This window comes from Artemia franciscana, chromosome 2 (assembly GCF_032884065.1).
Source record: "Artemia franciscana chromosome 2, ASM3288406v1, whole genome shotgun sequence".
Lineage (NCBI taxonomy): Eukaryota > Metazoa > Arthropoda > Branchiopoda > Anostraca > Artemiidae > Artemia > Artemia franciscana.
Window position 1 is genome coordinate 3,991,188 of NC_088864.1, and position 26,901 is coordinate 4,018,088.

Here is a 26,901-nt window from a genome sequence, read left to right on the forward strand (position 1 = left end):
TACGAAGCATATCAGAGCAGAAGAACGCGTACTCCCCTCATTCTCAAAAAGTTATTGATGCTTCCCCAGAAGAACTACTAAAATAAACCTGCTATAATGTAGAAGACCCATGTGTGACAAATGAGGAAACACCTCTTCTCAGCTCCATTCTGGTTAAAACGTATACTTTAAGCCATTTCCAAAGAAATCTGAATAATTCAAGCAGTTTTTTCATGATATTGTTCCAGCATAACCTAGAGGATCCAAGCGTCTCCTTTTATTTAGGGTATCCAATTACCTTTAAATGGCTCACAAAACTGAATTTGAATAATCCTTACTTCATGCCTATTTACTTAGTTCTGCTCTAGAATGGATGATAAACTATCTATCAACACGTGAATGATATCACTTTTATTCAATTCTTAAAAAGATTATGTAAGTTTTGCCTCTCGCTGAGACTATCTGTCTTGGCTTTGCTCCAATTAGTCAGGGCTTTCATTCATTACCTCCACCAAGTTGATTTTACTTCAAAAATAATTCTCTTTTATTCTTGGGGGTTATTTATCCACCCAAACGCATGCTCAATCCATTTATATATTACTAACCATCCCAAACAGAGGAAGGGGAGATTCACTTCTCCCAAATCACTCCAAAGGCAACTGAAAAATTATGGTCTAGATATGTGCTTTTTCTTTTTTGACCATAAAAATGTGTTCACAACTAGACTTTCCATACTCATGCTGCTTATTAATCTTATAATGTCTGCAAAATCTAAGCCAATTATTATTGTTATGTTCCAATCATTTAATCTAAATTCATAAACTACTCTAAGGTTTTATGCAAAAACAAATCTATAAAAATAATCCAGAGACTACATGGAATCAGCAAACATATTGATCAAGCCATGAGAAGAAAAGATGGATATTTTTTTGGAGGTGATCCGTGGTTCATTGCTTTTTATTGGTCATAAAAGTGAAACAAACTATTCACATATTTATATTTCTGTAAAATTAAAAATGGTGAGCATATAAAATAAATAACAAGAGCTAAGAGCTCATATGACACTTGTGACGAGGCCAGAAGAGCCAAGAGCTCATATGGTATGAGCTCTAACAAAATTCTATGAATCAATAGACTGATTTAAAAGGAGAATCAGAGGCTTAATGCTGGTCGGGATTTAAAATAAGAGCTCTGAGTCAAGATGTCCTTCTAAATATCAAAATTCATTAAGATCCGATCACCCACTCGCAAGTTATAAATACCTCATTATTTCTAATTTTTTCTCTCCCTTCAGCCCCCCAGATGGACTTTATCAAGTCAATTTGTGCAGCTCCTTGACACGCCTACCAATTTTCATAGTCCTAGCACGTCCAGAAGCACCAAACTCGCTAAACCACTGAACCCCACCCCCTAACTCCCCCAAAGAGAGCGAATCCAGTACGGTTACGTCAATCACGTATCTACGACATTTGCTTATTCTACCCACCAAGCTTCATCCCGACTCCTCCACTCAAAGCGTTTTCCAAAATTTTTAATTCCCCCCTCCAACTCCCCCCAATGTCAACAGGTCTGGTCGAGATTTCAAATAAGAGCTCTCAGACATGGGTTCCTTCTAAATATCAAGTTTCATTAAGATCCGGTCACCCATCCTCATGTTAAAAATACCTCTATTTTTTTTTCCAAATTAACACCCCCCAGCTCCTCCAAAGAGAACGGATCCGTTCCAATTATGTCAATCACGTATCTAGAACTTTTGCTTATTCTTTCCATCAAGTTTCATCCTGATATCTCCACTTTAAGCGTTTTCCAAGATTTCTGCTTCCCCTCTCCAACCCCCTATGTCCTGGATCCAATTCGACTCAAAAATTGAGCATCTGAGACATAAGACCCTTCTATATTTCAAGTTTCATTAAGAATTAATCACCTATACGTAAGATAAAGATACCCCAATTTTCACGTTTTCCAAGAATTCCGGTTTCTCCCTCCAACTCCCCCCGATGTCACAAGATCTGGTCGGAAGTAAGACCTCTAAAGCACAAGATCTTTCTAAATATCAAATTTCATTAAGATTTGATCACGTGTTCATAAGTTACAAATACCTAATTTTTTCTAATTTTACGAATTATCCCCCCCCCCCCAACTCCACCAAAGAGAGCGGATCCGATTATGTCAGTCACGTATCTTAAACTTGTTTTTATTCTTCCCACCCAGTTTCATCCAGATCTCTCCGCTTTAAGTATTTCCTAAGACTTCCGCCCCCCAACTGCCCCCCCCCCAATGACGCTGGATCCGGTAGGGATCCGATCACTTCTTCGTAAGTTAGAAATACGTCATTTTTTCTAATTTTTCAGAATTAACCCTCCCCCAACTCCCCAAATAGAGCGGATCCGTTCCGATTATGTCAATCACGTATCTAGGACTTCTGCTTATTTTCCCACTAAGTTTCATCCCGATCCCTCCATTCTAGGCGTTTTCCGAGATTTTAGGCCCCCCCCCCAATGTCACCAGATCCAGTCGAGATTCAAAATAAGAGCTTTGAGACACGATATCCTTCTTAAGGAAACAATAAAACAAATTGTCCCTCATTTTACTTCCTTAACTACGTCTATAAACTACTCAAAAAAGAATTTGGGTAATCATGAGCAAATAGAAGATGATTAGCAAAAATTGAGGGTATTTTCTTCAGACACTGATATGATAGTTTTAGAAAGTAAGACCAATAGTAAGGGATTCTTCAATCTTCGCTAAGGGAAATATGCTCACCATACCTGGTAATTTACCAAAGAAAAAATTCATATAACCTTTTTGTTTAGGGAGACAGTCAAATAAATTACCCCTCTTTTTTCTTTCTCTATCTATGTCTATAGACTGCAAAAAAAAAAAGAATTGGGACCAATGATGAGCAAATAAAAAAAAGCAGAATAAAAAGATAATCATTTTTCTAAGATTGATATGTTAGCTGTTCAAAATAGGAGTAAAAAGCAAGGGGTCCTTTCATCTTTGTGAAGGAAAATGTGCTCTCTTAACCTCTATAGCTGGTGATATATCCGAAAATACAAGCACTTGTATAACCTTCTTGCTTAAGGAGACAACAAAATAAATTGTCTCCCCTTCACACTTCCCTGCCAATGTTTATAAACTGATAAAAAAAAACAGTTGGGAAAATGAAAATCTTAAGTGTCATCAAGAAGAAATTAAGATAAGTATTTTTTCAGTGATTAAACTAAAACTTTTAGCGTAAATTATTTCTAAGAAAAAATCAAAAAGAAAAGAATACCTCACAAAAAAATTCATTTCCTCTCAAGCCACAAAACCAAGAAATCCATGATACTTCTTCAGAGCTACTCATCCTATGGAAGAAACAAAGATAAGAACAAGCTGAGTAGAACAAAACAAAAAAGCAAAACAAAATGTACAATGATTGTGTAGATATTTTCCATGCGCCCAAGTCAAGTAAAAAAAAAATTCAAAAGTCAGTGAGCATGAGAGAGGAGAGAGAGAATGATGGACAAAACATAGAACACTAACAAAGGACTTAGGTGTATGAACAGATATTTCATCAAGCACCACATTGTATTTTATAATCAAAATTGCCAAGCTGAACAATTTCAGGTACATTAAAAATTATAGTTTAATAACACAACTGTAACAGAAAAAAACTAATAAACTTCACATGTTTTTCCAGTAATATGCCACAAAACATAAACAAAGATATAACCATATACACAACCATTGCATCAGTCTTCATAAATGAACCTGATAATGGTCACATTTTCAACTGTAGAGTACAGCACCCAGAATTTTTATGAGCTATATTACAGTTACTGCATCTATGGTCAAAAACAACTCAAAGCCTAACCATCAACAAAATTCATCCTTGTCTGCTAAAAGAAGCTGCTTGCAAAATTGCCCCTGTCCTAGTAATACTTTCACATTCCCTTAACCATAGGCAAGTCTACTCCCAATGGAAACCAGCCTATATTGCACCTATTTTTAAAACGGAATAGATCCAAAGCAGAAAATTATAGACTTATCAGCCTTACATTTGTTGTTGCAAAAGACCTTGAAAGGATTGCTATCTATGCACTTCTTCAATACCTTGTTAATAATGAAATTATCTCCAACTCTCCCAACTTGTGTCAGTGGCGAAAACCTAGGAGTCACTATAGATAATCTTCTAAAGTTCCACAAAACTCTGCATACACTGTTTCCAAAGCAAATTTAAGCCTTGGACTTATTAAAAGAACACTTACTAACCAACCATGTAGAATGTTCTTTAAGCTATACAAGGCAATTGTGAGACCAGTTCTTGACTCTTGAACCTGTCTTGCTGGTCCCTTTTACAAAGGAGATATGCAGTAGATTGAAGGAGTACAAAGGAGGACCAGCAAGTGCATCTCTGGACTTTGGAAGAACCCATATAATGAAAAGGTGTCTAACATAAATTCCCATCTTTGATCTTCTGATGCAAGTGCAGTTACATGCTACTCACATATAAATTTGTTAAAAAACCCCAAAACAAGCTCTTTAGTCAGTTACCCAATGGACAAATATGAAGTCATTCTAAGAATCTTCATAAGCCCAGAGTTAACTGCAGAGACTTCTTTAGCTGAAGGTTTACCAATAATTGGAAATGTTTAAGCAAGGAGACAGTGTCTATAACATTAGCTGAAGGTCTTAAAAAGAGACTAAACAAAGAATGGAAAACAAAACCTTCAAGATATAACTGGAGCTGCCCATCATCTGTGTCTCATAAATAGTGATTAATATTTATGCATATACATAAGAGTTTGGCTAGGATGCAGATGCTGTTTGTCAGACCCAATCAACTTGCATACTGTATCAGAAATATATTTTGTTCTGTGGTGTGAACTTTAAACTATAGAAGATTGGTCCCATTGACCATACCTATATCTGGTCACTGCTACTGAGTGGGCTTAAATTGCACCTATCCTAGCATACTCTTAGTTGGAAGGCATGTCACAGCCGTATTTCTATTTTGTGTGTAAAGTGTTTTAATTACCATCTGAACAATGGAACTAAGCAGATCCAACATTAGACCTTATTACAGTAATTAAAATGTTCAAATTACCTCTATACAAGACTCTCCACCCACTTTACCAGGACAACTAATCCAAGAACCAATGTACATGACAACTATAAGTATAGAGAATGTTTTGAAAAGGTTTAAAAGACTGGATGTGAATGAAGCTGCTGGTCCAGATAACCTACAACCCAGACCATTAACAGAAGTAGCTGAACAAATTTGCTGAGGGGATTGATTATGGGGATTGACCAACTCCATGGGGTGGGGGTGGGGGAATGTAGGTGCAATAGACTTACTGGCACTGGGAATTTCTTCTGGATATTGGCACATTCATTTGCAATTCCTCTATACATGGATGGATTTCTTAACCAGTTGTGCGGGGTATTTGAGCTACTGGCATCAATTTTTGTCTGATAATTTATCAAAAGAAATCTTTATCTTTCATTTATTGTTGATAATCCACTCTCAGTAAGCATTAACTTAGTACTTGTTGATTTCCTAAGATCAAATATGAGACAGATTATATCATTTTGTGCTGCTTCAATTTTTTGCATCATGGTCTTTGTACAAGCACCATAAACAATGAGCTCATAATCAATATAGGGTCTTATATTTGATTTATAAAAATGAAGTAAAGTTTTCTCATTACAAACCCAGGGTGTGGATAGTAGTCTTTGTGTTATTCTTATTTTTCTATAGCATTTTTCATTGTGTTTGTGATGCGAATGCGGAAATTAAGTTTTTGTCCAAGCATTAAACCTAGGTAATTAATTTGATTGTCCTCTGGAATAATTATTCCACTTAGAGTTAGTCTTGCATTGACATTATTTCTTTTATGGTGGAATTGGATGATTTTCGACTGGTGGGTGCAATGGGTAAATCAGATTTTTTAGAATTATTTTTCAAATTGGAAGGGACTTTTGAAACTTTGAATGTGCATCTAGTAGTGTCTAAGATTCATTTAAACCTGAAATTTTGGAAGGGTAACTACCTCCCGGAAAGTTATGATGTTGGTAGACTCCAGGATGAAAATTTGAGAAAAAATTTCCAGGAACAGCTGAATACTAAACTTGAGAATTTAAAATTTGACAATGCGGAGGATGGATGAAATAATTTCAGAAAAACAATTTGTGAAGTTGCTGATGGTGTCTTAGGGAAGAGTGCTAAGACTGCAACTAGGAATATTAGTGAAAAAGCTTTAGGTTTAATAGAGAGTAGAAGGGGTTTGTATAAGAATCATCTGAGTGATAGGTCGAATGAAAACAAAAGGAATGTAAGGAAAGTGGAGAAAGCATTAAAATATGAACTAAGGAGATGTGAAGTGGAGGCCATGGATAAAATTGCTGAGGATCTGGAAGATGCGGCTAGACGGCATAATAGTAAAATATTATACTGGCATGTCAATAAAATGAAAGGGAGTAGCCAATCTGGACTAGTCTCAGTTAAAGATAGAAATGGGACCACAATTAGTGATAAGGAAAAAGTTAAAGAAAGATGGGTGGAACATTTTGAGAATGTGCTAAACCGAGATACAGTTGCAGGAAAAGATATAGATAAAAATAAAAAAGTTTGTGATACCTTGGATGTGAAGGAATATTTGTTTAGTGAGGAAGAATTAGTGACAGTACTAAAAGGATTAAAAAATAATAAGGCTCCAGGTGCTGATAGTATGATTAATGAGTTTCTTAAATATGGTGGCTCTGAGGTTAGGAATAAGCTACTGAAGATTATGAACATGATTTTTGAAAAAGGGGAAGTACCCAATGATTTTAGGAAAACCTTAATTAAACCACTGTATAAGAAAGGTGACAAGAGTGAGTGTCGTAATTATCGAGGAATTAGTCTGGTCTCTGTAGGTAGCAAATTACTGAGTAATATGATACTTTTTAGACTTAGAGATGCTGTAGACAAAGTTTTAAGGGAAGAACAATACGGTTTTAGAAAAAGTAGAGGATGTGTCGACCAAGTTTTCACTCTTAGGTTAATAATTGAGAAGTCCCTTTGTTGTCAAACACCTTTGGTCCTCAGTTTTATCGATTATGAGCAAGCTTTCGATTCTGTTGATAGAAGAGCGTTAACAAAGGTCTTATCATTATATGGTATACCAGAAAAATACATTAAAGTGATTTGTGCTATGTACAAGAATAATACTGCTGCGGTTAAGGTAGGAAATGAGGTTAGCAACTGGTTTTGTATTAAATCGGGAGTTAAGCAGGGTTGTGTTCTATCCCCCTTTATATGGATCATTTTGATGGACTTCGTCTTAAGGAGCACAGGAAAGGCAATTGGAGACCACGGAATCAAATGGGGAGGAAAAACGCTCCTGGAATTAGATTATGCTGATGATTTAAGCACATTAGATGAAAGTGTGAGCAAAATGAATGAAGTTTTAGAGGTTTTGCAAGTTCAGGGTGCTAAAATAGGCTTGAAAATTAATGCTAAGAAGAATAAGTCACTAAGGCTAGGAATAAGTGAAGATGAACAGGTGAAATTAGGTAACAAAAGATTGATCAAGTTGGGAGCTTCAGTTACCTTGGTAATATTATTAGTAAAGATGGTGGGAGCAGTGAAGATGTTAAAAGTAGAATAGCTAAGGCTCAGGGTGTTTTTTCACAGTTAAAAAAAGTTTGGAAGAATAGAAAGATAAGTCTGCAAACCAAGATTAGAATACTGGAAGCTACAGTGATGACAGTGGTCAAATATGGTTCTGAAGCATGGGTGCTCTGAAAAGCAGATGAAAATTTACTAGATGTTTTCCAGAAAAATTGCCTACGGATTGTTCTGGGTACCCGGCTGACTGACCGTATTTCAAACAGTAGGCTGTACGAAAAATGTGGTTCAAAAAAAGAAAGGTTGAGATGGCTGGGCCACATTCTATGGATGAAGGATGACAGATTACCAAAGATTGTCCTTTTTGGCCAACTGTCTGGGGCTACACGGAAAGCAGGTTGTCCTTGTCTGGGTTGGGAGGATGTCATAAATAAAAATTTAAAGGAAATGGGAACTTCCTGGGAGGGTGTAAAGAGGGAGGCTTTAAATAGATTAGGTTGGAGAAGGAGCGTGCGTAGCTGTGTTGGCCTCAGGTGGTTTGGTGCTGCAGTGAGTTATTATTATTATTAGTAGTAGTAGTAGTCTCTAAGGTGTTTCCAGTTGCCAATAATACCAGACCATCAGCACATTGCAGGTTGGTGTGTGGGAGGCTTGAGTCCCAGAGAGATAGGGAGAAGAGGAGGCAGCTCAGGACTACGCCCTGTGGAAGACCTATGGTTATTGTAGTTTTAGTTGAGGAGGCTGAAACTTCACAGACAATGAAACTTCGATTTTCTATGATAGATTTTATAAAGGATGACTAACTTTGGGGGTAATTCAAGACTTGCAAGTTAGGCTAAAAGGATCTGGTAGTTCACATTGTCAAATGCCCCATCAAAGTCAAGGAATGTAGCAACTGGGACATTATTTTTAGATAGGAATTCATTTATTGCATTTGTTAACAATATAAAAGCATACGTTGAGGAGTGGTGTTTCCTGAAACCAGTTTGAGTATGAGGTATCATATTATCCTTTTCAACAAACCAAAGAGTGAATGGTAAATCATTTTCTTCATTACTTTTCCCAGCACAGGAGTAATCATTATAGGCCTGTAAGACTCAGGGTCATATTTCAGTTTATTTTCCTTTAATATTTGTAGGAGGGATGAACATTTCCAAAACACTAGGAAATTTGGATACAGCCCATGCATGACTACAGCAATTTAGGAGTTTTTAATTATCATTATCATAATGGGTATTATTATATAATAGCTCATACTGGAGTGGGGTGGGAAATGTCTTTCCCACAGATGTGACTTATGAGCTTATGTATAATTGGATCACATGTTTCTCTGGAAAGACTATTTGCAAAATTATTCCAGTAATTATATCTAGACTGTTTTTTAGACATGTTCTCCTGATACCTTTTCTGTTCTCCATCTATTTTGGCACTCATTTGTCCCCCATACTTTAGGAGCGTGTTCAGGGATTGTTTTCCTGGGTGTGGTCTGGGGGATACCATGATTAGATTCATTTGTTAGTATGGATAACAAAACTTCAGCATGTGTGTCAGCTGTCAAAAATGAGATACATGATTCCTGGTTGATACTTATAATTTCACCATTAGGCATATTTTTGAAGATAGTCCAATTTGCTTTAGTGTTAATATATTTGGGGATATGTGGCAGAACTTTAGCTGATTCATTTATTGAAGAAACTATGCAAAGTGGTCTGTGCAAAGGTTATATAAATTCTATTCAAAATAATTATTGAAACAATTTGTAGGTGAATTGTGGAAAATCTGCCACTTTTTGGGTTAAAATGCGCATTTACATTTGGAAGGGTAGCAACCGCTAAATCAGTATTATTCATATCAAACTTTCAATAACCTTGCCAGCTTTTTTTGCTGGCTTATCCCCAACAAAAGGGTGTACACAAATAATAATGTTTTTTGCATGTTAAACCACTTGTATAACTGAAGAAATTCATGGCATCTGTAGTTTGGTCATTAGGGTTATAAAAGCTTATCATTTAAATTTTGGTATTATTCAGCCAAAGAGTAATTCCAATTGTATCAGTATTGTTTAAAAACTACAGAAAATTAATGCTACAAAACTTGATATTATTATTTATTATTAAAGCAACACCACCTCCTTTTCCCTCTGATGACCTATCCTTTCTCAGAATAGTATATCCTGGAAATTTTATTTGTTGGTTTACTGAAGGCAAGCATTATCAATGGGATTATTATTCATAAAATATACTAGTTCATTTAAATTATTTTCTGAAAATGATTGTACATTCCAATCAAATATTGAGATGTGCTGCTTTATAGCTTTAGTTTTCATATAATAGATATTGTGTCTCAATGTTTATCTTTGTTAAGAGTAAAGCAAGATCCTTTTTTGCTTTAATAAAGATGTGATTGGGTAGGTAGATGTTTGCCAATTCATTTATGATTTTTGCTTTCTGTGGCTGTTGTAGGTTCATGGACTGAACTAGATTAGAGTTTAATATATAAAGGCATATATTAGGTTTTAGTTTCTTTGGTTTTTCATCTTGTTTGTCATTAATTAGGGGCTTAATTTCTGGTAATGCTTCTGATTCATTTGTGTAATGCTTTCTGCTTGGAAGGGTGGCCACACAAACCTCTTATCAGTGGATGCAGAGGCTAGCTAGCTCAGTCTTGGTGATTCTCTTTGATAGAAATGTGATCTGGGGTGTTGTGGGGGGTGCTTGTTGCTTTGGGTAGATTAGAGTTGAGTGTTCTGTGAGTGAAAGTATTGTGTAGTTTCATAAAGAGTTTATTTTGGTGTGATTGGGCTACAATTGCTTCCAGGGCTGCAAATGGGTAAGGTATAGCTTTCTGTGTTGTTAATTGGAGTGTTAGTGCTTGTTTTTTTCTGTACAGGACACAGTGTTTTATTGGAAGAACCATGGGGGCCTTTGCAGTTTATACAAATAGGCTGGTCTTTTTACAATTTGTCATTCCTTTGGGATGGGAACTTTTACATTTACTGCAGGTTTGTAAGATTTCATTGCATTTGTTTGCTGTGTGTCCTAGTTTTAGAGAGTTTTGGCACTGGATTGGTTTTGGCTTGTGGGGTTTCATTTGTCCAAAGAGGAATGTCTGACCTAGGATATTATTTTTTCCTCTGAGTATGAATAAGAAAGACTTGCTTGGCTATTAGCATCTGGTTTGCCCAGTTGGGTGACATCTGCAACTAGGATTCAGTTACCAGTTCTGTCATCAAGCCCTTCTTTTAGCTTGTGAATAGGTGTTACTGGAAGGATGCTCTACACAGCTATTTTAATTGGGTTATGGTTTGGGGTCCATAGAGCAGACTTAATTGGGATGTTATGAAGGGTTTTAAGTTAAGTAGTATTTCTGCTGATTTAGACTCTCGGAGAACTATTAGCAAAGATACAATATGGTTAATGTTTAAAGGAAACATTGATTTTAGCAATTTGAAGATCAAAACCCTTATTAAAGTTATCTTATTTATCTCAAAGGGGGTATGAGGAAAATTTTTTAAATATATTCCAAGGTTTTATGAAGGGAGAGTCGGAGCAAGGGGAAAGGAATTATTTTCCATTGGGTGGATTTTTTTCCTTTTTTGGAGCTCTTAAAAAGGACCTCTTGAAAGTCATTTTCATCATGGATAGTGACAAACACCCCCCTCCCCCTCCACAATTGTTTTGTCCATTGAACTTGAATCATCATGTAAGCTTTGAGATAGAGAGCAATTGTCCATACCTGGAATTTGGAATGACCTTTTGTATCTTGTCATTATAAAATGGATCTTAAAGCACTCAACAGTACCCAAAGACAATCAACAAAGCTCATACAAGCTTTGTAAGACAAACCATATGAGGAACATATTGTGTCCCTCAGACTCCCTACCCCAGTCTATAGAAGAAAGAGAGGAGATACAATCACTACTCACAAACTACTTGAAAACAACCTTCAAGTCAAGTTTTCTCCTCATTTTTGCAAGTGTAACAAGATGCAACACAAAGAAGCTGCAAGTTTTCTGTTGTCATTAATGTGAGTACTGGCACTTCTTCTCTTTAAGCATTATCCCTCACTGGAACAGCCTCTCCAAAGCCACCATCCAGTCTCAAACCATAGATACATTTAAGAAAGGAGTTAATCTTGACTGGGCTAATGCAGAGTGTAGGCTAACCTGAGATGCCAAACCATATTCTTGTCACACCACCAGCAAGATGTTCTATGGAAGGCTCAATTTCAATGCTAAAAAGGAATAATTTGCTTTTTTTGGTCAGTTAGAGCTAGCCTCTGGGTACCAGGTAATTGTGGATTAACTCAACCCAGGCCTATGACTTTCTAGGTTACATGGAGTTAGGCTAGAGATACTCTTACCTCTGACAGTTCAGAGTGCAATTTTTTGACACCATAATTTTGGGTAATTTCTAAAATTGATTTTGGCAATTTTATAACTGGAAAGCTACAAACCATCCACCAGCACCTGGTCACTACAATGAAAATAACTTCAAACAGCAATTCAGGAGCTTCACAAGGAAAATCTTAGATTGCTCCAAGCTATAACTTAAGGTAATAACTGAAATGTAGCACTTAAAATGCGTAATTTTTTAATGTACACATAGATTCACATGTGGCCCTTTGCTTCACTCAAAAATGTGCTGTGCTTTTGCTTAATATTCTGCAGCATATTTCTAGGACATTGTGATTGCTAACATCTTTTATTTAAGATTAATGGGTGCATTTCACACAAAAAAGCACATAAACTAACTGATAAAAGAAAATTTCCCACAGTATTTTCAGTTTTTATAGATCATTTTGAAAATATACTTTGCTGGGTAGCTATAAATACTTAACATGGTTAGTAGAAGTGCTGCATACAATTGTTTTGTTGATGTACTTTAGCTTTTAAAATAGTGGAAAGTGATAGCACATTTTTACATTTTCATACCAAAACAATAGCTGCATTATAAAATTTTTTTGTAAAGACATTGGTAAAATATATTGAAATTAATAAAACTTAGTCCTTAATAAACTTAAGTTGTAAAGCATTAAATAAATATCTGACATCCATAGATAGGTCAATACTATGCAGACCCCAATAGCTTTAATTACACTATACATTTTTAATTTTTGTTGCCAATATAATCTTGCACTTTGTTATAGTAAATCCACATTTAACAGAAAAAAAGAAACTTTTAAACAAGATTAAAGAGCTAAATTGGGTCAATGTTGATATTACCTGAACAATTGTTTTGGGTCATGAAACTATTGTTAATAGATGCATTTTGACTTTTTGAACATCTTTTCTCTCTTGCAAAACTACTGCAAACTCACCATTATGGAGTTATTCCAGCCCAAATATTCTTGTATTTACACATATAAAATTGCAATCATTTCTGTTTTATTGATCAGATATTTGAAATTGCAAATCTCTAATAGTTTAGACACAAATTTGGGCTATATATTTGCACTTTAGGGGGGTGGGGATAAAACATAACATATATTAAATATGTAAACTAACCATTGTTGTATTTAATATATGCTATGCTTTACCCCCCCCCCCCCCTAATGTGCCAATATATAATAACTCCATTGTGGTGAATTTGCAGTAGTTTCACAAGAGAGAAAAGATGTTCAAAAAGTCAAAATGCATCTATTAATAATATTTTCAAGACCCAAAACAATTGTTCAGGTAATATCAACATTGACCCTAAGTTGAACCAAAAAGCTAAAACTACCAAAATGGTATTTTTCCAAGAGAGAAAAGATGTTCAAAAATTCAAAATGCATCTATTAATAATAGTTTCATGACCCAAAACAATTGTTCAGGTAATATCAACATTGACCCTAAGTTGAACAAAAATGCAAAATAGTAAAATAATTTTCCAAATAAATAAAAGAAACCTTAAAAAAAAGAAACTACAAAGAAATAGCTAAGTAAAACTCAAAATAAGCAGAAATTAAGATGAATAGGCCTGATGCCTCCCATGCCAAATAAAGACAACACACAATTTACACTTTACTGAAAACAATCCTCATTTTTTTTTTGAATATTTCTATTTCTTATAATATTAAACAAAATAATGTATGCAATAAACAATTAGTGCATGCCTCTCCTCTATAATAATCTATTCAGAGCCTCTTTCTTTATAATATCCCAGTAAGTTCTCATTGCCTCTTAATTGGCAAGTAGCCTACTTAATCAAAGATGGGTCTATCACAGATGGCCTATATTTAACCTAAGACAAGTGGTTTGAAGCAAACTAGGCATAGGCTAAATTAATTTAAATAAGCTAGGATTTAAGATTAACTTTTGTTAAACTTTCAATATAAAAAATCTGTTCATGGTTGTATTCACTAAATCCTAACTAGACCTAAGACAGTCCTCAACCTTAGTCAATCTTGACTAGGCTATCTATATTATGTCTAAAATTAATAATCTAATGGCCATGTTTGAGGAAGGTATTTTTGATATGAATTTGGAATTGGGAGGAGTAAGGCATAGTGAAGCTGTAGTCAAAATGTGTTCAGATTTGCATATTAAGGATTTTATGAAGTAAGAATTTAGTAATAGGCTATATATTATGTAGGTCTATTCCAAAAATTGTCCCTTCTCAACACTCCCAATAGACTCGTACCATATTGTTTATTCGGAATATTTGTCCAAAATTGAGCATTGATTCATTACTCTATGAACATTCAAGCTGGTCACTTAGCCTTAAGAAAATTTAGAATAATCAAGTGGCATAACAATACTTTTCTCTAGTAGTATAACAAGAATTTTCCAATGATTAGGTATTTGGGGGGCGCTACACTGTCCAAAAACTGGGATTTAAAAGCAATGTAGACTGAATGTAAATTACTTTTTTAATCTCACCCTAGCCTAGTGAGCCAAAATCAAACTCGGGCTTACCTTAAATTATTTGTATCCTATTCTTATTGGTTTGATCTCGTGTATTCCTTAGTCTATTTTTTTAAATCAGGGAAACCCTGACACAATCGAAAGCAATTTAAAAGGTTGCCACTTTCTAAGATCAAGGAATATTCAATAATGTGTTCTAAATAACTAAATAATAAATAAATGCATGCGGAAAACGTTAATTTTAAACTGCCATCTAGAAAAATGCTCAACGCCATCTAAAAAAATTTCTTATATTTCCTGGGTTGTCTTACTCAGCAGATAAAGTGCAATAGCCTTTTTCTGAATTTGGCTTAACACTCTCATCGCTTCAATTTGAGAACCTGATTTGAATTCTTTTAGAGTTTGTCACAGTGAGGCAGAAGTCTGTGTGAACCTCAATCCAATTCTGTCGTACGTCTGTTCCGCCAGGAACAAATCGTGTCGAGATTGACTTAGCAGTGGGAACCAGGGGTTAAAGGGAAGAAATTATATGTATATACGGCGAACATTTTACTCATTTGTGCAAAGTGGCAATGCTCTTTTTTACGATAGAAAAGGTTTCCGTCCCAATGCTGTTGTACCATTACAGAATTATATTGGTGGCTTGAAGTACAGATTAAAACTAAAAACTCACTTCGATTACTGTTCATTGATTAATTTATTTAACACCTGCTCCACAAAATACATTTACTTGTGTAGATAGACTACTGAATGATACGGATAGTTTTGTCTTTTTTTAAAGATACAATTCTTCAAGATATGCAAGAGTGATTATTCTAACCTGGATATGGAATTTAACCGTGACAATAATCTACTTTTCTCCTCAATCACATTGGTCTCACTTCGTCAGTTCAATTCGGGTTATTTTTGGTAAAACTATTCGAACATTTTGTTTATCTTGGTCTTCCGACTGGGTGTTCATAGGAGCGAGCTTGTTCGCTGCTGATTTTCCGCCTTGAAAGAAGTGCGATGTGTCTTTTTTTAATTTTTTTCAAAATAAAGCACTTAAACCGAATAATCAATGTAATATTGCATTGTTTGCAGTGCTGTGAATATTCCATTCACAGCACTGTTTTCAAGATTTTACACAAACAGATACATGTAAACTGTAATCGATATATATACCAAATTTATAAAATATTCGCTTCCTTTACCCCTATGCACCTAACACTCAACCTGGAAATAAAAACTAGCCAGCCCAGAAACACTTTTGTCAAAAATTATTTATAAAGATTCCCAAAAAAAAGTGTTTAGCCATGACAGCCCCTTTCTAGACAGTGATATTTAAAGTATTCAATATATGGCTGTTGTTAATTGTTTAAACATCTATCTTTATTATTTATTTTTATGAACGCTGTATCATTTTTGTTTTTGTTTTTTTTTTGTATTCCCTTTTTGTCAACTGTTTGTGTTGTTTGACAGGCTGGAAATACGTAAATAAATTTAAGTACAAAAATTATAAGAACTTGTTGCCTTAATTACTTCCAAAACGCTCCCAGGGTATTAGGGTTTCACGTAAGCTTCTTGAAATCTGTAAGCATTAAATTTCAAGCGCGATCTATCACGCTAAACTTAATTTTACATTTCTCTCCAGAAAATAAAAATTCGACACCCTTTGAAGATGATCAAGTCTTAATTTGTACACAACTGGGATTGGAAGAATTCCATTCAGAATCCACAAGTTGTTTTTTTTTTCTAGAAATGTTAATAGCAATCCTTACAATCTAGCATACAAGACACAGAGACAAATAGATAAATTTATTCATGTGCCAAAAGAATATAAAATAATTATTTTAAAAGAAAACCCCCTAAAGGCCTCAAGTGCCTCTGGCATAAAGAGTATTTTCATTGATTTATTCATCGACACTTCCTTGGACAACTGGCATCGATATTAACATCAACAGAACACCAAACATTTTGTCTAGACTGGAGAGAGAGAGAAAGAGAGAAAGAGAGAGAGAGAGAGAGAGAGAGAGAGAGAGAGAGAGAGAGAGAGAGAGAGAGAGAGAGAGAGAGAGAGAGAGAGAGAGAGAGAGAGAGAGAGAGAGAGAGAGAGAGAAAGAGAGAGACAGGGGAGAGGGAAGAAATATACAAATTATTGAAGCCATAAAGGAGGGAAAGAGAAGAAACAAAAAGAAAATAGAGCAATAAATAAAAATATCAGCAAAGGAGAAACAAAAAAGAAGAAATCAAACTGATACTAGGATTTTTTTTTCTTTTTTCATTTTCCTCAAAGGTGCCATACGAGTAACATATTCAAACCAGTTCAGGCAAATAATTCCCTGCAATATAAGTTAAGGGGTTGAAAACTAATCTTACAAACGGAGCGAGAAAGATTTGGACATTACTTTAGTGAAGAAGCTAGTAATTAGATGGACCTGATACACAAGACAGAAAATAACGCTGAAAATAAAGATAAACACGACCAGAGAAAAAATTTGGAATATAGGGCTTTTAGTAAAATAACTTTGGAGCTGAAAAAAGTGAGGATGCATATGAAAGAGCATATAGATATTCTAGATCTAGCCACGTATTAGATGCTGAACGATTACTGTCAGTCTTGATGTTCTGAAAGAAAAGAAAAAAAAATATCTGTTTAATCAGGCAATATGAGACACATAATTTAGCCAAAGAAAGAAACAGGATACTCAGAATCGAGCGAGGAAAGACACCTTCGGTATTCCTTAGAACATTCAATTCCTGCAAGTTTTCCTTGTATGAAAGCAATGCGCTGCTTAATAGATATATTTTTCATTAAGAAACTACCAAACATTTTGGCATACATCGTCATTCGGTCTACTAGTAGAACCATTTAATAGAAAAATTCTGGTAATTTTTGACGCGCTTGAGAAATCTTGTCGTTAAAGATTTGGTACCACGTTCAGAATACTGTGATCAACCCATATTAATAAAACAAGAATACATGTTATAAGAAGTATTTGCAAAATTGAAAAGCGTCTAAATTCGATCAATATTCAGCTTGATAAAGCCATATGGCACGTTTCTTTTCTTGATAAACCATTTTGATTTTTCCCTCTTAGCTACCCCATATTCCATGTTTTGAACTTTAGATATTCCAATCGTATGCATCTAGAACTGTTCTTTTTAAAAGTTTAAAGTTAACCAAATAAATTTATGTATATTGGAACCGAGTTCCAATCACCTACCATACAGATTACTCTAGTTACCTGAGTCTTTCAGAATTAAAGGTATTTGAACTTTTTTCAGCTGAACAAAAGAGATTTAGGTGTAAATACTCATTTTTAGGGGGGGTAGCAGATGCTTTTTTATCAGGAATTGAGGGTCTAAGATCAAGCTTCAAGTGCAAATTAGGAGGATGGAGGGAGATTATGAACAATTTTAACCCCTTCTCCCCTATGTGTGTTGGAGGGTTTGAGATGTAGGTATGTTTTTGGTTTTCATATTTAAAATGCATTAAACCCTGATCATAGATGCGTTGCTGTGCAACTCTTCCCTCTTCTTTTTATGCAAGGAGGAATATGAACTACATTGAAAGTCCTTTTACCTCTTTAGACTGGTCTGAAGAACAACACTGTAGGTTAATATAAACTGACCGTGGAAAATAGCACAGTGTTTGAACTATAATAGAGCAGTGGTTAAAATCAGAATAGGGTAGAATTATGGAGGCAAGTGCTTTTTGAACTTGAGAAACGAGTTCTGATGCTATTAGTTAACTTACACTCCCTCATTGTGTTGCGAGAGCAACACTTTGGTTTTGTCCCGTTTTTTTTTTCTATGCCGCCGATGTCGGCTTATTCGTGGAAACTGGTAAGTGTCTAACCTGTGTGGTTTTTACGGAAAGTGTGGATCTCAGGCCGGATTGATGAACATGACATTACATTTTGGAAAGCTCCGCAGAACTCTTGCCTGGGGCCAAAAAGGATGGTTTTTTTTGTCCACGAGCCAGAGCCTATGGCGTGCGAAGTGAAGTGGATTTGTATAGCCTATGTCAGAGAGGAGTATCTGAAGTTGTGCAGCCAAGCTTTCGTTTCAAACCATGTTTCTGCTTTCGAGCGGAAAGCTCCGTTCTAGCAGGCAAACAGACAGGCACCTCTTTCAAATTGAAGATGGACTAAAATCTATAAGTGTTAAATATAAGCGGCAGTTACCCGGTCCCACAGCCAATATATCTTCTTTGAGTGATAAATAGAAAAATTTACAGGAGCAAAAATGTGGCATTTTCCCACGGGCCCGAAAGTGCTGCCATCTATTGTTTCTACCTATTTCTGTTCGTGATTTCAGCTGAGTTTATCATTCGGTTTTTCAGACTTGGGATTGCGGCAGAGAAATGCTATCAGATGTGCCTAATAAACTTTAAAATTTCTCTCATTGCTAAAGAAATTGGAGCTTATCCTTTGCTCCTTTCTAAGTGGTGACGCTAGAAAGTTGGCTTACGGCAAAAAAAATCAACTTTTGAACTAAGACAGATAAAATTTTTTTCGACGGCAATCGATAGCTCTTGATGAGCTGATCAAAGTATATGACATCCATTTTTTGGTACAAAAATTCCTTCATGAGGTATACCAGTTTGAAAGTTTCTAGGGTTTGACAACTTCAGTAGTAAGGTACACACTGACACGAAATCTAGGCCGATACAAATTATGAGACATATAGAGGACTTGTAAGCAATAGTCTCGACAGTCCAGTGTATTTGGTGGTAAAACCAATTTGGTTCCAGTGCTAAGACATGTAGGGGACTTGTAAGTAATAATCTGATGTTAGGCTACAGTCAACTTCAGCGATGAGGGGTTTGCAACAATGCTAGTTGGTGTACCAATTTATTTGTTTCCGGTGAACTTGATGCCTATCACGGGAGAGGGACCTTTAAGTAAGAATCTGTTCACTTTGGGCTAGAAATTTGTGCGCATTGTATTTGATCTCTTTAAATCTTACAGAATTAAGTGTTTACGCAACGGGTACAAACGATAACGCAAAACAATGAGGTAGCTTCGTAATAATTAGTGTCACCTATGGTATTTTAATCCTGAAAAGTTACGGATAGCTTTATAATACCAGCTAGATTATGTACGATATTGTTCCAAGTTTTCATCCGTCACGATGTCTACGATAGAAAAGGATAAAGTTCAACTGGCTGCAAAGTCAATTTAGTGCCTTCTTTCGATATTATTTTGTAGTTGTTGTTTTTTCAACGATGAGGAATAGCCTTTAGTCATGTGATAACTGATTGCGTTCTTGTTTGAACATACCGTTTTAAAAACTTCGATAGACTGACAATTTCATCATTTAACCGATAGTGAAGAAACAAGCACAAACGAGAATGTAAGACAATGCGATAGTTTCGTAATAATTAATAGAATGTCATCAATGGTATTTTGATCCTGAAAAGTTAGGGATAGCTTTATAATACCAACTAGATCATATAAGATATTGTTCCGAGTTTTCATCCGAAAAGGATAAAGTTCAACTAGCTGCAAAGTCAATTTAGTCCCTTCTCTCGATACTATTTCGCTATGGTTTTTCCAGCGGTGAGGGATAGCCTTTGATCATGTGATTACTGATCGATAGCGAAGAAACAAAACCAAAGTGTTGCTCTCGCAACACTTTAGTCGGCAAAGCCGGACAAAGATTGCCGCAACACTTCACGTTGCCCGGGCAACGTAGGTCTAGTTTTTTTTTTAAACTTGGCCTGTCTTCTCAAAGAAATATCCCCCCCCCAAAAAAAAAAAATTGAATGATTTCCTGGCAAAAACACTTCCGCAAAAAAAGGGAATAAGACAAAATTAAAAAGATTCGAACTTGAACTTGAACTCAAGCTCGAACTTGAAGCTTGAGTAGAATGCAAAGTTGTGTCTTAAAATGTATTAAACCTTGAACGTAGATTGGAAGCATTACTGTGCAACTCTTCCTTCTTCTTCTTATGCAAGGAGGCGTTTGAACCGCATTGAAGGACCTTTTACCTCTTTAGATTGGCCTGAAGAACAACAGTGTAGGTTGTTATAAACTGACGGTGGAAAATAGTGCGGTGTTTGAACTATAACAGAGCAGTGGTTAAAATCAGAATGGGGTAGAATTATAGGAGCAAGTGCACTTTGGACCTCAGAAATTAGTTCTGATGCTCTTAGATGACTTACAGTCCATAATTCTTTTCGAGTTTTTAATTTGGCGTGTCATCTCCAAGAAAGCAACAGCAAAGAAACAGCTTACGAGAATCTATAAACAGGGCTGAAAAATAATTAATCCCCATTCATAAGGAAATTTAACTAATACCAAGATTAAGCTAGCGCTGATTTAAGCCAATAAGAAAATTCTATTAAAAACATGACTGAGTCAAATTAGCACTAGCTTAATCTCAGAATTAGTAGAATCTTATTATGAACGAGTCTTGAGCTGAACTTTGTTCTTCTTTGAATAATGACGCCTTTCTAGGTTGAGCAATATCTTACAAAACCTGAGAGAAAACTTGTCCAGTGTTTCTGAATTTAAATATTGAATCAGATTGTTGAGTTGGCAATTTTGTTGACAACACAATTGTGGTAACCAAGCTTATCTTTACAATCCCATAATGGGATTAATTTTTAAATTCGTCGTTCGACAGCTGCGCTCAGTGGCGTCACTGAGGTGTAAGGGGAATGTTGCCCCCTCCCTATTCATTTGGAAAAAAATTATTAAGTAGCTTTAAAACTGTTGCTCGTTTTAAGTGTCAAATTTGCTCTTTAGTTCGAGCAGATAATTTTTTCATAATATGTTCCACATTAATATTTTTCCCAATATACTGCCTCCGAAACCTCATCAAGTAAAATGTGAGCCTATTTATTTGCAAAATCGAAAAACGTTCTATACTTCCTGTTTTGCTACATTGTCTACGATCAATTTTTTCCTGATATTTAATGTGCCTTTACTTCCTAAAATCTATCAGTTCAAGATTAAATTCTCTTGTTTTAAAACTTCTAAAGTGGACAAGAATACACCCTCTATATCTGGAAATAGGAGAGCAATGAAATTATTGAAGAATAAGAAGGTAGATATACAGTGAATATAATTTCCTGAATGAAAAAGAAACCATTAAAAAAGAAAATAAGACTTGGTGCTTTTTATAATGACATTCGTAGTATCAAACAGTTCGTGGTAACGAACTGTAGTAAGGAGTGACCTGGCTCAATAGTAACCCAAACTCTAAAAACAGAATTTTGATACCAATAGTAACATCGAAAGAATCGCATTTCAATACTATTTTTAAATATACAAGTCTCATCAAGTTTAGTCTCACCCATCAAAAGTAACGAGCCTGAGAAAATTTGCCTTATTTTAGAAAACAGGGGGAGACACTCCTCCTCGCTCTTTACACTAAAGTTTTTTATTGTTTTAAAAAGTAGCGTTGTGAGAAAGAGTCAAACTTTAGCCTAAAGAGCGGGGCATTGAGGAGGGGACAACCTGTTTCATATACGGAATAATTTCTGTTCGTTTTTAGTTTTAATGTCGCTCCTTACTTTCAGTTAAAAAAATTTGTTTTTTTATATTTAATTTTAGCTAGATAGGTCATGGAATTCGGTGGAAGGGGTCCGCTCCAGGAATCATTTAATTGTTTTAAATTTTGTTTCCAGTATTGATACCCCCCTCCCACGGACTTATCCTCTAGAAAATTCAATCCTGGTGAAAATTTAACCCGGACAATTACCCTTAACAATTCCACGCATAAAATTGAGACGGAAAAGAGAAAGCAAGACATTTAAAAAGAACTTTGTGTAGGAATTCAAACAAATTCCCTCAATACGTTATTTCCCCTGACAAGTTCACCCCCTGGAAACTTCCCTCCCTATAGAAAATTCCCCCGTGGAAAAACCCCCAGCAAAAAATTCGCCCCCCCTCCACCTAAAAATGTAAACATACTTCACAATAACAAATACTATGTGTAAAAAAGGGCAAATTTTATGACTTATTCCTTTTCCTTGGGGCTGTGGGGCCACGTTATATCAAAGGCATAGTTATTGAGCCTTTCAACTATGACGAGCAAATGGCTATCTTAAAATCTTGATCGGATGACTTTAGGAAAAAGGGGCAGGGGAGCGGGCCAGGTTGCCCTCCAATCTTTTTGGTCACTTAAATAGTGAACTAGAAATTTTAATTTCCGTTCAAATGAGCCTTCTCACGATATTCTAGGACCGCTGGGTCGATTCGATCACCCCTAAAAAAATCACGCTTCTGTGATCTTTCTTCTGGCAAAAAATATAAAATTTCACAGTTTTGCAGATAGGAGCTTGAAACCACTGTAACAGGGTTGCCTGAGACACTGAATCTGATGGTGTGATTTTCATTGAGATTCTAATACTTTTAAGGGGTGTCTTCCTCTTATTTCGAAAATCAGGCAAATTTTCTCAGGCTCGTAGCCTTTAGTCGATAAGACGAAAATTAAAGAAACTTGCATATTTAAAATCAGCACAATAAGTCGATTCTTTTGATATATCTATTGGTATTAAAAATCTATTTTTAGAGTTTTGGTTACTATTGAGCCGTGTCGCTCCTTACTTACAGGTCGTTACCATGAACTGTTCGATAATAAAATTACTACTTTCACCTAAATCACTTTCTAAAACATTTTCTCTTTCACTTTCAGAAGATGTATTCACAAAATAATTTAAACATTTATTATTTAGACTTCCTTCCGACGAATTTAGGCTCTTGCTTAATAATGACAGCTTCCCTATCTTCTTCAAGATCAATAGGATCTGGCCGGAAAGGATCGTCACTCAAATCAAGCCCAATGTCATCGGAAAGCATTCGCATCCACTCATTCGTTTCGTCTGAAATGTAAAAAAGATTTAATCGGAATCAATGGTAAGTCTTTATTTCATCTCTTCAAACTTTAATTTTTTAAAGTAATAAGGCCAGTGAACATGGAATCTGATTCTTTGAATTGAGTATGTGGAAACTTACACAATCACTTACGCAACTATATCTTCAAAAATTAGGAAAAACTGGGAATTCGATTTTTAATGAAACAGACCTCCATCACCAGTAATACAGTTTTTAATGGGCTTATAATAACAAAAAAAGGGGGAAAAATCAGCAAAAATATATAGCACCAAACAGTTAAATAAGTACACCAATCAAAATTTTAGCCGTCTTTCGGAATCAACAAACTGTTGATGTTTGAATTTTTACGGACAAAAAAATCCGTCAATTTTAACTAATTAGTTTTGCTTATTTCTTTTTACGGTTTAACGTGGCAACACTAAGATAACTGTGGTACCAGCCTAAAAACTTTATAATTTGGAAACAAACAAAAGGAAAAAATCCTGAAAATCACAATTTTCAGGTATGAACAGACCTAAGATGGGTTTAGAGAACAAGAAAATCTTTTCATTTTGATGTCCATCATTTTATGGATTGAGGGAAATCAAATTCAATCTTTCATGTTCAGATTGACAACCAAAATAGTCCCTGCAATTCACAAGCCAAAATGCACAAGCTAATTCACAAGCTAAAATCAAACAACAGAAACTCAACTATTGCTGCAGATATCATCAGTCGACGCGGCAAGAGAGACTGCAGTGTATGATACATCAAAATTTAGACCCTTTTTATTTTGCAAGGAATAAATTCCTATTTTGGACGGTAGGGGTTGGACCCTACCTACAAGGAGGAGGAAAAATTCCTCAAAAGGAATGAGGAAATATTTTGAGGAAAAAATTCCTCAAAAAGTGACCGAAAAACCCAGGAAAACTTCAAGAAATATAATGAATATTACAAATTTGAGAGAAAAGACTCCCCCAGGGTCAGAAATGACGGTTGAAGGGTGATTATTTTCAGACCAAAGTATCGTACTACTGCATAGTTAAGCAAACATTCCTCAGTATTTTACAATATGTCACAACTTCATCCCTCTTATGCAAAATTAGACAAACATTCCTCAGTATTTCAATATATTTCACAACTTCATTTCTCTTTTACAGATTCGCCACCATGTGCACTCTCTGCAATACTCGTGTCTTGCTGCAGAATTAGGCAAATATTCCTCCTTATTTCACAATATTTCGCAACTTCATCTTTTTTATGCAGATTGGCCACCAAATGCATTCTCTGCGATATTTGAGTCTCACTGCAGAATTAAGCAAACATCCCTCAGTATTTTACAATATATCACAACTTCCCCCCCTCTTATACAGATTGGCTACCAAATGCATTCTCTACAATACTCGAGTCCTACTGCAGAATTAAGCAAACATCCCTCAGATGGGCCACCAAATGCATTCTCTGCAATACTCGAGTCTTACTGCAGAATTAGCAAACATCCCACAGTATTTCACAACTTCCCCCCTCTCATGCAGATGGGCCACCAAATGCATTCTCTGCGAAACTCGTGTCTTGCTGCAGAACTAGGCAAATATTCCTCCGTATTTCACAATATTTCACAACTTCATCCCTCTTATGCAGATTGGCCACCAAATGCATTCTCTGCGATATTCGAGTCTCACTGAAGAATTAAGCAAACATCCCTCAGTATTTTGCAATATTTTACAACTTCCCCCCTCTTATACAGATTGACTACCAAATGCATTCTCTGCAATACTGGAGTCTTACTGGGGAATTAAGCAAAAATCCCTCAGTATTTCACAACTTCCCCCCTCTTATGCAGATGGGCCACCAAATGCATTCTCTGCATTACTCGAGTCTTACTGCAGAATTAAGCAAACATCCCTCCGTATTTCACAACTTCCCCCTCTTATACAGATTGGCTACCAAATGCATTCTCTGCAATACTCGAGTCTTACTGCAGAATTAAGCAAACATCCCTCAGTATTTCCCTACTTCCCCCCTCTTATGCAGATGGGCCACCAAATGCATTCTCTGCAACACTCGAGTCTTACTGCAGAATTAAGCAAACATCCCTCAGTATTTCACGACTCCCCCCCTCTTATGCAGATGGGCCACCAAATGCATTCTCTGCGATACTCGTGTCTTGCTGCAGAATTAGGCAAATATTCCTCTGTATTTCACAATATTTCACAATTTCATCCCTCTTATGCAGATTGGCCACCAAATGCATTCTCTGCGATATTCGAGTCTCACTGCAGAATTAAGCAAACATCCCTCAGTATTTTACAATATTTCACAACTTCCTCCCTCTTATACAGATTGGCTACCAAATGCATTCTCTGCAATACTCGAGTCTTACTGCAGAATTAAGCAAACATCCCTCAGTATTTCCCAACTTCCCCCCTCTTATGCAGATGGGCCACCAAATGCATTCTCTGCAACACTCAAGTCTTACTGCAAAATTAAGCAAACATCCCTCAGTATTTCACAACTCCCTCCCCTCTCTTATGCAGATGGGCCACCAATTCTCTGCGATACTCTTGTCTTGCTGCAGAATTAGGCAAATATTCCTTCGTATTTCACAATATTTCACAACTTCATCCCTCTTATGCAGATTGGCCACCAAATGCATTCTCTGCGATATTCGAGTCTCACTGCAGAATTAAGCAAACATCCCTCAGTATTTTACAACTTCCCCCCTCTTATGCAGATGGGCCACCAAATGCATTCTCTGCAATACTCGAGTCTTACTGCAGAATTAAGCAAACATCCCTCAGTATTTCACTACATTTCACTACTTCACCCCTCTTATACAGATTGGCCACCTAATGCATTCTCTAAAATACTCGAGTCTTACTGCAGAATTAAGCAAACATCCCTCAGTATTTTACAACTTCCCCCCTCTTATGCAGATGGGCCACCAAATGCATTCTCTGCAATACTCGAGTCTTACTGCAGAATTAAGCAAACATCCCTCAGTATTTCACTACATTTCACTACTTCACCCCTCTTATACAGATTGGCCACCTAATGCATTCTCTAAAATACTCGAGTCTTACTGCAGAATTAAGCAAACATCCCTCAGTATTTCACAACTTCCCCCCTCTTATGCAGATGGGCCACCAAATACATTCTCTGCAATACTCGAGTCTTACTGGAGAATTAAGCAAACATCCCTCAGTATTTCACAACTTCCCCCCTCTTATGCAGATGGGCCACCAAATGCATTCTCTGCAATACTCGAGTCTTACTGCAGAATTAAGCAAACATCCCTCAGTATTTCACTACATTTCACTACTTCACCCCTCTTATACAGATTGGCCACCTAATGCATTCTCTAAAATACTCGAGTCTTACTGCAGAATTAAGCAAACATCCCTCAGTATTTCACAACTTCCCCCCTCTTATGCAGATGGGCCACCAAATGCATTCTCTGCAATACTCGAGTCTTACTGCAGAATTAAGCGAACATCCCTCGGTATTTCACTACATTTCACTACTTCACCCCTCTTATACAGATTGGCCACCTAATGCATTCTCTAAAATACTCGAGTCTTACTGCAGAATTAAGCAAACATCCCTCAGTATTTCACAACTTCCTCCCTCTTATGCAGATGGACCACCAAATGCATTCTCTGCAATA

General features: G+C 36.0%; 2 protein-coding genes across 2 annotated transcripts in view; both read right to left on the reverse strand.

Annotated features, from left to right (window-relative positions):
- Nucleotides 1-14,671, reverse strand: part of LOC136036168 (casein kinase II subunit beta) — a 36,207-nt gene extending 21,536 nt beyond the window's left edge. Inside the window, exons 1-2 of the mRNA XM_065718236.1 lie at nucleotides 14,475-14,671; nucleotides 3,257-3,329 (exon numbers count right to left, since the gene is read on the reverse strand). Coding sequence (XP_065574308.1) covers nucleotides 3,257-3,328 — 72 coding nt within the window. The 5' untranslated portion in view covers nucleotide 3,329; nucleotides 14,475-14,671. The remainder of the gene's footprint in view (nucleotides 1-3,256; nucleotides 3,330-14,474) is intronic.
- An 8,365-nt stretch (nucleotides 14,672-23,036) lies between these two features.
- Nucleotides 23,037-26,901, reverse strand: part of LOC136036182 (uncharacterized) — a 37,838-nt gene continuing 33,973 nt past the window's right edge. The window contains exon 6 of the mRNA XM_065718259.1: nucleotides 23,037-23,242. Within this exon, the coding sequence (XP_065574331.1) occupies nucleotides 23,088-23,242 (155 nt within the window). The 3' untranslated portion in view covers nucleotides 23,037-23,087. The remainder of the gene's footprint in view (nucleotides 23,243-26,901) is intronic.